Source organism: Crocuta crocuta, unplaced genomic scaffold (genome assembly GCF_008692635.1).
Source record: "Crocuta crocuta isolate KB4526 unplaced genomic scaffold, BGI_CrCroc_1.0 scaffold139, whole genome shotgun sequence".
NCBI lineage: Eukaryota > Metazoa > Chordata > Mammalia > Carnivora > Hyaenidae > Crocuta > Crocuta crocuta.
The window spans coordinates 10,610,697-10,622,927 of NW_027533258.1; the positions used below are offsets into that span (position 1 = coordinate 10,610,697).

The 12,231-nt window shown below is 62.4% G+C and overlaps 1 protein-coding gene across 1 annotated transcript in view; it reads left to right on the forward strand.

Annotated features, from left to right (window-relative positions):
• The first annotated feature begins 7,261 nt into the window (after positions 1 to 7,261).
• The window catches only part of MINK1 (misshapen like kinase 1), an 11,694-nt gene continuing 6,724 nt past the window's right edge, over positions 7,262 to 12,231 (forward strand). Inside the window, 11 exon segments of the mRNA XM_077746766.1 lie at positions 7,262 to 7,352; positions 8,432 to 8,488; positions 8,569 to 8,694; positions 9,169 to 9,299; positions 10,061 to 10,083; positions 10,146 to 10,210; positions 10,522 to 10,612; positions 11,009 to 11,139; positions 11,340 to 11,394; positions 11,482 to 11,560; positions 11,864 to 12,039. Of these exon segments, the coding sequence (XP_077602892.1) occupies positions 8,474 to 8,488; positions 8,569 to 8,694; positions 9,169 to 9,299; positions 10,061 to 10,083; positions 10,146 to 10,210; positions 10,522 to 10,612; positions 11,009 to 11,139; positions 11,340 to 11,394; positions 11,482 to 11,560; positions 11,864 to 12,039 (892 nt within the window). The 5' untranslated portion in view covers positions 7,262 to 7,352; positions 8,432 to 8,473.

Consider the following 12,231-nt stretch of genomic DNA (forward strand, 5'->3'; position numbering starts at 1 on the left):
AGCCTTCCTCGGGCCGCGAACCCGGCTACGGGCCACGAGCTATGGCTGGGCAGGAAAGGAATCAAATGGGGTACTTGGCCGGCCCAGTCGGTGGGGGACGTGTGACTCTTGATCTCAGGGTCATCACTTGGAACCCCGCATTGGGTGTAGGTGTTACTTAGATCTTTAAAAAAAAAGAAAAAAGAAGTGCGGGGTGCCTGGGGGGCTCCGTTGGTTAAGCGTCCAACTTTGTTTGGCTCAAGTCATATCTCATGGTTCGGTTTTTTAGAGACTTAAAAAAATGTTTTATTCATTTCTGAGAGAGACAGAGAGACAGCGTGAGCAGGGGAGGGGCAGAGAGAGAGGGAGACACAGAATCTGAAACAGGCTCCAGGCTCCGACCCACAAACCATGAGATCATGACCTGAGCCGAAGTTGGACGCTTAACTGACTGAGCCCCCCAGGCACCCCTTCGATCTCACAGTTCGTGAGTTCGAGCCCCGCGTCGGGCTCTGTGCTGACAGCTGAGAGCCTGGAGCTGCTTCAGATTCTGTGTCTCCCTCTCTCTCTGCTCCTCCCCCGCTCACGCTCTGTCTCTCTCCCTCTCAAAAATAAAAAGAAAAGAGATCAGATGGTTGAAAACATGGTCCCTTACGCGACAGGAGCCCTGAGCAGGGCAATGCCGGCCTTGGAGTCACGAGTGTGTAGGTCAGAGCTCGGTGCCCCCACGTCCTGTCTGCTCGTGACTCCGGGCCGGGACTTACCTGTTCCAAGCTCCCTACACCTGTGAGCTGAGCGCGTGCCTTCCTCCGGGTTTGTTACGACCCTGTACTTCTGAAGCCTCAGCAGGGCCAGGGAGGAAGAAAGTGCCAGCTTGCTAGCGGCTCAATTATCTAAAGGGCTGTGGGAAGGCTGGGCCACCAGAGAGGTGTCTGGGACAGACAGGTAGGCAGGGAAGGTAAGGGCCACACGGATGAGACAGGTAACAGCATCCGCTGCCCGGAGGAGAGCACTGGGGAGCTTTTAGACCCCGCTTCGACGTGCTGTCCTTCCCAGAGCCCCTCCCTGATCCCCGGACTCGGGGAGGGTGTGACTTAGCGCCCTGACCCGTCCGTGCCGCAGACGATGCCCGTCACTTATAATTAAAGATTTAAGTGTCTGCCTCCCGTCAGAGACCAGCTCATTTCATGTACCGCCGTGTTCCTGAGCCCAGCACCGCGCCTGGCGCCGGAAGGAAGTGACCACGTAGCCGTTAGGTGGGCCGCTTTGTGGAGCGTGGCCTTGAGCATTTAGAACCGTAGAGAGAGAGCCGGAACGTTTTCTTTCCTTGTTGAACGGAAACCCAGAGAGCTTAAGTGACTTGCCCCCTGACACACAGCCTGTTAGCAGCAGAGCCAAAAATAGGAACCAAGTTCTCTAATTCTTAATTGTGTACGTGGTTTTATTTTCTCATCTTCTGTGCTGGGCCCAGGACTGCTCCATGCGCGTGACTGGACCCAGATGAGGCCCCCACGGCCGCCTTCTTCGTGTGGAAGCCGTCCCCGCTCAAAACAGCCCAAAGTGGTAGGAGCCGTACTCTCTGGATATTTTTTAAAAAAGGGTTTTTTGTTGTTGTTCTGTTAAGTAGTCTCTGTGCCCAACACGACCGAGATCTAGCGTCGCGTGCCCCTCTGAGCCCGCCCGGCGCCCCAGCTCCGTCCACCCGTAGCCCACGTAGCACAGAAGCACGTCGGGCGGACGGTGGCGGTTCACAGACTCGCTGTGCCCACTGCCCACGTCAGGACACTTTCATCGTCCCCAGGTAACACCCGGCGGCCGCTCGCAGTCCCCACCTTTCCCCGGCCTCACCCCGCTGGGAGCCGCCGCCGCCCGCGGTGGGCGTCACGCAGGAATGCAGCCAGTCACCGCGGGCCTTGCGACCGGCTTCTGCCCCTCAGCGCGTCCTCGGGGGCCGTCCACGCTGTGCCCTGGGTCGTTACTTCGCACCTTCTCGTCGCTGGCGGCGTCTGCCACAGTCATCCACTCACCGGCTGACGGACGCCTGGCTTGTCGCCACTTCTCGGCTGGTGTGAATGATGCTCGTGAACGCTGCGTGTACAGATTCTGTGCACACGCGTGTCCTCCGTTCCCGGGGTGTCTGCCTGCCAAGTCACGTGATAACTCTCCGTCCTACGTTTTGAGGAACTGCCAAATCGTTTCCCAAAGTGGTGGCACCATCTTACGTTCCCACCAGGGCTCCACATTGTCCACGTCGTCGCCAGTGCGTGTCATTGTCCGTCCTTCTGACTTAGCCCACGCGTGGCCAGAAGCAGCAACTCCTGTGGTTTGCGTTCGAACTTCCCTAGTGACGGGTGGTGGCCGCACGGCAGGTGCCTGCCGAAACGTCTGTTCAGACCCTTGGCCCACCTTGCAATTGCATTGTCTTTTTATTGTTGTTTTATTTTTAAGGAGTCCTTCTTATATTCCGGATACAAGGCCCTAATCTGGTATTTTGTTTGTTTATTCATTCATTGATTCATTTACTTAAAGATTATTCATTTATTTATTATTTCTGAGAGAGAGAGTAGGCACTTGCATGTGTGCACAAGCAGGGGCGGGGTGGAGAGAGGGAGACACAGAATCTGAAGCAGCTCCAGGCTCCGAGCTGTCAGCACAGAGCCCGGTGCAGGGCTCGAACTCCCGGACCACGAGATTATGACTGAGCCGAAGTCGGATGCCTAACCGACTGAGCCCCCCCAGGCGCCCCCTCTGATATATAATTTGAAATGTTTTCTCTCACTATGTGGGTTGTCTTCACTTTCTCGATGGTGTCCTTTGAAGCTCAAAAATTTTAAATTTTGAGGAAATCCAATTTATGGTTTTTGCTGTTGTTGTTGTTTATGCTTTTGGTATCATTTGTAGGAAACTGTTGCCTGATCCAAGGTCACAGAAATGTACTCCTGCGTTTTCTTTTAAGATTTGTGTGGTTTTAAGGGCGAGGGGAAAAAGAAGATACCTATGGTTTTAGCTCTTATATTTTTAGGTCTGTGGCCCATCGTGAGTTACTATTTGTATATGGTACGAGGTAGGGATCCAGCGTCATTGTTCGGCATGCGGACACTCAGTTGCCCCAGCATCGATTGTTGAAAACACGGCTGAATGTCTTGTGGAAAATCAGCTGACCACAGACTTAAGAGCTAACTCGGATTCTTGGGTTCCAGTCGGCTGGAGTACTGTGCGCCATTATGCCAGCACCGCCCTGTCTGTATTGCTGTTTGGACACCAGGAAGTGCGCGTCCTCCAACTTCGTTCTTTCTTCAAGGCTGTTTGTCTCTTCTGGATCCCTTGGGTTCCCATGGGAATTTGGCGATGAGCTTGTCAATTTCTGCAAAAATGCCCATGGGGGTTTTGATAGAATGGCATTGAACCTATAGATCTCAACGATATTACGTGTTCTGGTCCGTGAACGTGGGAGAGCTTTCTGTTTACTTAGGTCTTTACCTTATCCCAGCGTTTATGGTTTTCAGCATCCGTGTCCGACCTCTCCGGCTGAGTGTATTTCCCGCCGCTTCTGTAAATGGAGTTGATTTCTTAATTTCATTTTTGGATGATTCGTTGTAGTGCATAGAAATACAGTTGGTTTTTTTTATTATTATTATTANTTATTTCGCTCAGCATAACACCCTCAAGGTCCATCCGTGTTGCTACACAGGTTTTGTTTATTAATCTTGCGTCCTACAACCTTGCTGAACTCACGGATTCGTTCTAGCAGGTTTTTAGTGGGTTTCTTGGAATTCTCTGCACCCTTATGTCCTCTGCGCACAGGTTTCCCTTCTTTCCCAAGCCAGGTGCATGTTATTCCCCCAGCCCCCGTCACCGCGGCTACAGCTGCCAGCGGAACGTTGAATGGACGTGGCCAGCGTCGACCACCTTGTCTCATGTCAGATTATTTGAGAAAACGCCTGTCCGTTTGGTCCCCTTCTTGAGAAGCTCAGTCCCACGTTCTCCGCCGTGAGAGAAGCATGTGACATCGGGTTGGAACCCGTGGCTGCGGGCAGGAGGGCATCCAGGGAGGACTTGCTGAACAAGTGGCCCTTGGCTTGGCTGACAGGAAAAGGCCAGGCGCAGGCAGGGCTGACGCGTGAACGTGTGAGAGCAGGGGTGCGAGCTGAGTCTGCGAGGACGGAGGGGCCGTGGGTCCATCACGGGACGGCAGAGGCGCGTCAGTGCGTCGCACGGACCCTCCGGCCACCCCACCCCTGCCGGTACCTCCCTGAGGTGCGCTTCTCGCAGGGGGTCCACGCCGACCCTCGGTGTTAGAACCACGGGGGGGGGGGTCTATTGACTCTATAGACCCCGCCCCCACCCCAGGCCTGCGTGCTGGCCCTGCGCCCGCAGAGCTGGTTCCTAGGGGTCCGCTGGCGAGCGGTTCTCCTGTGCCCGGAAGCCGGGGAACCCGCACCCCGAGCGCCCCCTGGGGGCGTCTCTTCCCAGCTTCTGCGCCCTCTTCGGCCCCACCTGAGGCCGGGCACCAGGAGGAAGAGGAGGCCTCCAGCAGCACCGTCTGGGCCCCGGGCCGCGTGCAGGGCAGGACTGGCTGGCGATCCCTGGGGCAGACCCCTCCTCCAGAGGGTCCCCTGGATGCCCAGCGACGAGAGGGACCGAGCACGCGGAGAGGCACGCACGTGGTGGAAGGGCCTCCGTGTGAGGCCAGATCAGTGCACACGTCCCGTCTGACCTGGGCCTTCTGAATCCGCGGGGGTGTCGTGTCCCAGCCGTAAGCCCGCGGGGGGGGTGCTGTCTGCGCAGGAGGGAGGGGGTGCGTCCGGACACGCCCTCAGGGGCCCCAGGAGGTCCAGCCGCGGCCTCACCCGTGTCCATTCTGTCGTCTTCTCCGCGGCCCGAAACCCCGTCCTGTCTCCACAGCCTGTCTGCCCGCTGCCCTGTCTTCGGATCCCTCCCTCACGACCCGGCTTCCCCTCGGGCTGCTGTGCCCCTGGGCTCCGCGCCCCTCACCCGCCGGCTGTCCTGCTGTCCCGCGCTGGGCACACAGCGGTTCCTCCTTCCCTGTCCGCTCTGCCTGGCGCCATCTCCAGGAGCCTGTGGGACGTGCCAGCCCGACTGACTTGGTCCTGAGGCCTTGAGAGGGACTGTCCCCATTCTGACGCCGTGAACCGGTCGGTGCCCGCGCCCCTGAGGTCGCCCTGCGGGGCCTCTGTGCCGCTGGCAGCTTCTCAAAGCCTGGACGGCCCAGCCCTTGGTGCTCCTCCCGCTTAGCATCCGCACCGCTGCCTCAGGGCGCTTGGCCTGTGGCTGCTGGTCAGTCAGGGACCCTCTGTGCTTCACGTGTGCCCTTGGGCTCCGTTGTGTCCCCGAGGGGTCACCACGCTGGGTTATCCATGCTCGGTAAGCGTTTGCCGGGTGAGGGAAGGAAGAGGCAGCTGCCTTCCAGATACTGCCGCGCAGGGCGGGCGCAGACCCTCCCTCAGAAATTATCCGGCGGCCAGCCACCCACGGGGCAGGTGGGCAGCGGGGGTGTGACTGTCCTGTGCGCCGGAGGGGCGGGGCCAGGGCAGAGAGGAGGGGAAGGGCGGTGGCCAGGGTGGAGAACGCTGCTGCTGACAGTGGAGAAGGGACGGCGGGTCACACGCCTGGAGTCGCCGGGTTCTCGGAGCGACCCTTCCCGCAGGTGCGGCCGTCCTGGTTTGTGGCTCAGGAAAGGGGCTTGGAACCGCAAGCCCAGAGACTGTTGGGCCTCAAGGGTGGCTTTCGCCCCCAGCACCTCCCATGCGGGACCAGGAGGCAGGGCAGGGTCCAAGGTGGCAACATCAGATCAGATCTGGCTGTGCTGATGCGAGGTGCCCGCCATGCAGTGTTCAGACTCCCAGGGGCTGAGGAGGCGCCCCCTTCCTGTCCCCGGACAGACCTGCCACAGGGGAGGGGCAAGGGGGCCGGGGGGGCCGCCCCCCCCAGTGCAGGGCTGCGGGCACACAGGGGCAGGGGCGGGGCTCCGTGCACAGCTTGGTCCAGACAGACCGGGCGCCAGTCTCCCTGCGGTGACAGCCTCCCCTTCCCGTGGGCCGCTCGCTGCTGTTTACACCCAGTCACAGCTGCTTTGTCCGTGTGGTTTTGGTGTCGGTACCTCTGGCGGGCGCGCAGTAGTTGCACATGGACCGCGAGGTCCTCAGCGCGCGCCCCTGGAGGGGGAGCACCCCGCGCCGCGCCCCTCCCCTCGGGTCTTCCCGGAGCGGTCCTGCCGTGTGGCCCTGCCCACTGCTCCCTTTGCCCGGGGACTTCACAGGCGGGGAGGCCCCGGTTCGCGCTCACGGCGGCGCACACTGTGACGCGGGAGTCAGCGCGGCCACCCTGCACAGGCCACCAGCCGGTTGTACCTGATGCCCGGCCCCCGCTGATCGCAGCGGACCGAGGGGGAAGGGCTCTCTCGTTGGGTGTTTCAGAGATCCTGCCTCGGTTTTCAGGTTGGGCGCGGAAGGAGTTCCGGGTTGTATGCTCTTCAGGCTGTCGGCACCGAGGCCCAGGCGCCGTCTGCACTTTGTTCTGGGGACACTGTCACCCCTCGGGCCTGCGCGCAGCCACTCTCAGAAGCAAGTCCTGCTGCAGGGGGCCAGGTGGCGGCCAGCGGTGCGGTCCCGCGGCGCCGAGCCTCTGCGGGGGCTTTGTCTGAGCCCAGCGCCTCTCCCGGCGCCACTCGGCTCTGGAAAGCGGGGGCTGGAAGCGCCGCATCCCCGCCGCCCGTCCGGTGGCCCTCTCGCGGTCACCCGCTCTCCCCAAGTGTCCCCGGCCCTGGCCTGGAAGCCCTGGGTCTCAGGACTGGGAGGAAGAGGGACAGGGACCCAAGCGGGAGGCTCTCGAATTCCAGCCCCTGCTGGCTCTCCCCATCCCTGCTTCTAAACAACGAAGTAACGGTGATGATGAACTTCCGCTGCGCACGCGCCAAGCCCAGCACCGTCTCAGGCTTCCTGTGGGCGTTGTTCCCCTCATGTGGCGCCCGCTCCGGGGGTGCGTCCGCAGGCGCCCCCACTCGCAGATGAGGCCACAGACTCTGCTTCTCACTGCGTGTGAAACTGGGAGCGCGTCTGGAAAGCCAGCGGGGCCCCAGCGTCCATTCTCTTACCTTCTTCTGACTTTTCCTCTAGAACATGAGCTCTGAACCAATCCAGCAAAAGCACAGCCAGCCAGCGGGTCCCCCCGAAGCCCCCCTGTGATTTACGGGGGCCCCCTCACCCGACCTCACACCTCTTCCCTGCCGCGGCTCTGAGCCCTGCTCTGAGGCCCCGATGCTTACCCCTCTCCCTCCTCCCCCCCAGGACCCTGCCGGAATCTTTGAACTGGTGGAAGTGGTCGGCAATGGAACTTATGGGCAGGTGTACAAGGTGAGGCTCCTGTGCAGGAGCGTGACCTCTTCCGTGGGCCCTGTCGGGAGGGTGGCGGAAGTGGACCCTAGGTCTAGGGACTGGGGGGGGGGGCTGTGTGAGCTTCCGGACACTGCGAGGGGAGGGCAGGTAAAAATAGTGGGGGAGGGAAGCCCAGGAAGGGGGCTGTTTTTGGTGGCCTGTGTGGCGAGACGGGCCCGGGAGGTGCTGCCCCAGATCCCGGGGCACAGAGGGCGCGGGGCACGGAGCCCGGCTCGTCCACAAGTCCGTGTGCCGCGGGGTCATGGGCGGGGACCGCCCTGTAAACTCTGGGGGAAAGGCCCCCCCTCACACATCTCTTGCCTCGTCGTTGCCATGGCAATAGCAGCTCTGCTCCCTGCTGCGTCTCTGGGCTTGGGGTCTCGAATGACTGCTGGGAATAAAAATAACCCACGGGCTGGTGGTACCCATGTCCGTCCCCACAAGGGGCTGCCTCCCCCCATCCTGCTCGCCCGGGGGTCTCGGACCTTCCTGCCCAAGGCTGGGATGGCTGCTGCGAGGAACGTCAGAGGGATGGGGGGGGGGCAGGGATGCACTCTGGAAATTACTTCCCCACCTGCGCTGGTGATGGGGCTTCGACACGTGTCAGCCTTCCGTGTTTCCCCGAGTTTCCCTCGAATCTCATTCCTGTCTTTATTCTTCCCTGTCTGTGATACTAAAAACGGGGTTGGGGAGACTCTGGAAAAGGCTTCCTGGGCAGAGGGGGCGGGAAAGCACTGAAAAGCCAGAGCCCCCGCCAGCCCCCTCCCAGGGAGGAGAGGCTCTCTGACTCCCTGCTCTATCCTTCAGACTGTGGCAAATCCACGCTGGGGGGGCGGGGGGGAACAGAGCACAGGTGACTCTCCCCTCCCCCGGCTGCTTTAGGAGGAGACCCCGGGTCTTTAGGCAGCGTAGCGCTTGGAGCCGCCTGCCCCTGTGACTGACCCGTAGGTGAAGGGGTCCGGTCACCACAGGGACACCTCCTAAGACAGAAAACAGCCAGAGCCCAGCCATCCTGGATGTAGACCCAGGTCCTCCACGCCTGGCTCTCTGTCCTGCAGGGTCGGCATGTCAAGACTGGGCAGCTGGCTGCCATCAAGGTCATGGACGTCACAGAGGTAGGGACGGTGGGGGCCGGGGGAGGCTGGGGCGCCGGGCAGGGCTGGGGGCTCACGGGCTCACCCCCGCCCACTTGTAGGACGAAGAGGAAGAGATCAAGCAGGAGATCAACATGCTGAAGAAGTACTCTCACCACCGCAACATCGCCACCTACTACGGGGCCTTCATAAAGAAGAGCCCCCCCGGGAATGACGACCAGCTCTGGGTGAGAGGCGCCCCGCCCCCCGGCCGGGTCCAGGCTGCCTCCGCGCGGCCTTGGCATCCAGAGCCATCTCCTGCCGTGCGTGGGGCCTCACATGTTAGTGCCTCCTGGCCGCTCAGGGTTTGGGTGGCAGGGCCCCGGGGTCTGGCCACACCTTTGTCCTGATCCGAACCGCACTTGCTCACCAAGTGACCTCGGGCGGGGCGGGGAAAGAGGTGAGTCCGTCTGTCCCGACCCGCCCGCGTGCCTGGCTCCCTGCTGACGGAGCCTCCCGGACGACTAACCTGCCCAGAGCTTGCTGTGACTCTTTGGGCTCCCGGCAAGTTCCCAGCTGGCCCAGAACATTCCTGAGAGTCACTGCCCTCCCCTGCCGGGGGCCTCACTCTTGCTGCTGCACAGCCCAGCCCCAGGTTAGGGCACCAGGGAGGAGGCGCCGTGGGGAGCTTAAAGCTCACGCTAGGTCTCCCCTCCCACCAGTTGCCAGACAGGTACTTACTGAGCACCTTCTGTGTACCCTGCACGGACAAACACGAGTCCCGGTCCCTGCTTCCAAGGCATGTAGTCCCTTTAGAAACACGCACGCACACAGACCATGCGCCCAGAGCAAGGTGACCCTCCGTGTGTGTTTACCTGCCAGCTGCGAGGGGGGCATCACCGAGGACTGGGGGCGCTGGGTGGGGCACCCCCTTTTGGGCACAATGGGCCCCATCCTCTCCCTTGGGCTTGGTGGAGGGAGAGGTGTGGGCACGGGGCACACAGATGGCCGCTACTGCACGCGCAAGCTGCAGGGCAGCACCTGGGCAGGCATCCGAGTCCCCAGGGGCCTGACCGGGCCCCAGCCTGGGCCACCCTGCTGCTGGAGCCCCCCCCGCCAGCTCTCTGGCGACCTTGTCTCCAGGTCAGGCTGTGGCTGACTCTGTGAGGGGCCACACGGTAGATGTAGGGGCTCCGCAGATCTTCCCGCCTGTCACAGCTACTCAGCCCAGCCGCTGAGCCAGCAAAGCAGCCATAGGCGGTGCGCCAGCAGGTGGGGGTGGGGGAGACGGGAATGTCACTATTCCCAGAAGCCTTTATGGAGGATACTGAACGGTGAATTTTATATGCTGCTTATTTCGATTTCTTTCAACCATTAAAAAATGTCAGTTATTAGCTCGATGGCCAGGTTTACCAGTCTCCACTCCAGGGGACTCTTGTTTGGGGCTGTGGGTCCTAGCGGGGACCTGACGCAAACACTGGGCCCCCCGCAAGCACGTGCACATCATCCTGTGTCCCGCGTCCTCGGTTCCTTGGGCTCCTACTCAGGCCCCAGCCGGTCCCCCTCAGTCCCGCCCGGCCTGTCCTTCCCCCATGTCGCCTTCTCCTCTCCTAGTCTCGGGGAGCCCCGTGGCCTCTGTGAGGGGTCTCCCACCCTGCTCTGCGCACACCAGCCCCGGCCCTGGGCCCCCCCCCCCCAGGNAACACGAAGGGGAACGCCCTGAAAGAGGACTGCATCGCCTACATCTGCCGGGAGATCCTCCGGGTGAGGCCCCGCCCGCCTGTGGCCTTCCGTGCAGGGGTGGGGGACGCAGGGGTGTCTCTTCCAAGCAGCAGTGGCCAGGGTGGGCGGGGGCGGGCAGGGTGTCTGCCCCTTCGCTGATGGCCCCGTGGCTGCTGGGGACTCCCAGGGGCCACCACTCTGAGGACGGTCCCAAAAGCCCGGCCTGCACTTGGGCTCCTGGGAGGAGGGGGCTGCGCCTTCTGCCCAGCCCTGCCCATGCCGGTGCCCACCCCTCTCCTCGGCTCCCGTCCACGTCCTCCGACACCGAGGCTCACCCCCCTCTCCTGCCCCAGGGTCTGGCCCACCTCCACGCCCACAAGGTGATCCATCGGGACATCAAGGGGCAGAACGTGCTGCTGACAGAGAACGCCGAGGTCAAGCTGGGTACGTTGACCCCTCCTGAGGCACATGGGGTCCCGGGAGCCCCAGGGCAGAAGGGGAAGCCCCTCTGTTTCCCCTGTGGCTCAGGCCCAACCACCTGCGGGCTGGGAGTCTCCCTCCTGCCCTTCCCCATCTCCCCAGAGAGGCCCGCCCCCCGTGTGTGGCAGGTGCTGTGTAGGTCCCCGGGGGACACGGGGTGTCCCAGCCCCTCCTGCCTGTCCCTTGGCCCTTCCACATGGGTGTCTCGTTGTGGGAGGGGGGATTAGGTCTGGCTTTTCGGGATGCTGAGGGGCTGAAGAAGGGCCAGGGAATGCCAGGGTGCCCTGGGGCGCACACGGGGCGGGGCAAGGGGAGCAGGCGTGGCCCTCCGTCGTGACCCCTGCCTCCACATCTCCCCAGTGGATTTTGGGGTGAGTGCCCAGCTGGACCGCACTGTGGGCAGGCGGAACACTTTCATCGGGACCCCCTACTGGATGGCCCCAGAGGTCATCGCCTGTGACGAGAACCCTGACGCCACCTACGATTATAGGGTACGGAGCAGGGCGGGATGCCTGGAGGCCACCAAGGCAGGAAGTGAGGGGTGCTGGGGAGGCCGGAGGTTGGTCGGGTGACACCCAGTAACCATGGGCGCTGAGGGATGGGCGGGCTGGAGACCGGCCTGGGGAAGGGGTGCACACCCCGACGTGGCCCTGAAGAGGCTTGTCTGGAATGTGCCTCTGTCTCTCTGTAGAGTGACATCTGGTCTCTAGGAATCACAGCCATCGAGATGGCAGAGGGAGCCCCCCGTAAGTGTGGCATCGGGGAGCGCAGGGAGGGGTGGTGGGAAGGGCATGGCTGCGAGAGGGACTGACGCCGTTCCTCCTGTGTGCCAGCTCTCTGCGACATGCACCCCATGCGAGCCCTCTTCCTCATCCCACGGAACCCACCCCCCAGGCTCAAGTCCAAGAAATGGTAGGTCTCTGGGGGTTTCGTGTCAGGGAAGGACAGCCTCTGGACAAAGCCCTTCCACCACCCCCACCCAGCACCGGCTTACCCCCCGGGTCCCCCACTGGCCTTACCCCCCACCCCGCATCCCCCAGCACGTTATCCCTGTGTCCGGGTGTGGGTCTGCACCATCGAGGGGCAGGGCCAGGGACCAGGGTTGGGACGGAACAAGACAGAAGTCCGGGTGGCTTTCGATGAGCCCTTCCCGTCTTCCGCCTGTGATCTCCCCCTTCCGAGGGCGCCCTCCCACTGTGGCCCCTGCATTTCCAGGTCTAAGAAGTTCATCGACTTCATTGACACGTGTCTCATCAAGACCTACCTGAGCCGCCCGCCCACGGAGCAGCTGCTCAAGTTCCCCTTCATCCGCGACCAGCCCACCGAGCGCCAGGTCCGCATCCAGCTCAAGGACCACATCGACCGCTCCCGCAAGAAGCGAGGCGAGAAGGGTCAGTGGGCGAGCAGGGAGGCGCGGGCGGCGGGTCTCGGGACACCCCCCTGCCCGGCCCCCCTTCCCAAACTTGCAGCCCCCCAGGGGCTTTCCTCTCCGAGGCTCCGTCCCGGGCAAACCTCCCCAGGGAGGGCCACGCTGTGCGTCCCTGCGGAGGGGCGGCGCCGAGCAGGCGCGTGCGCAGTCGCCG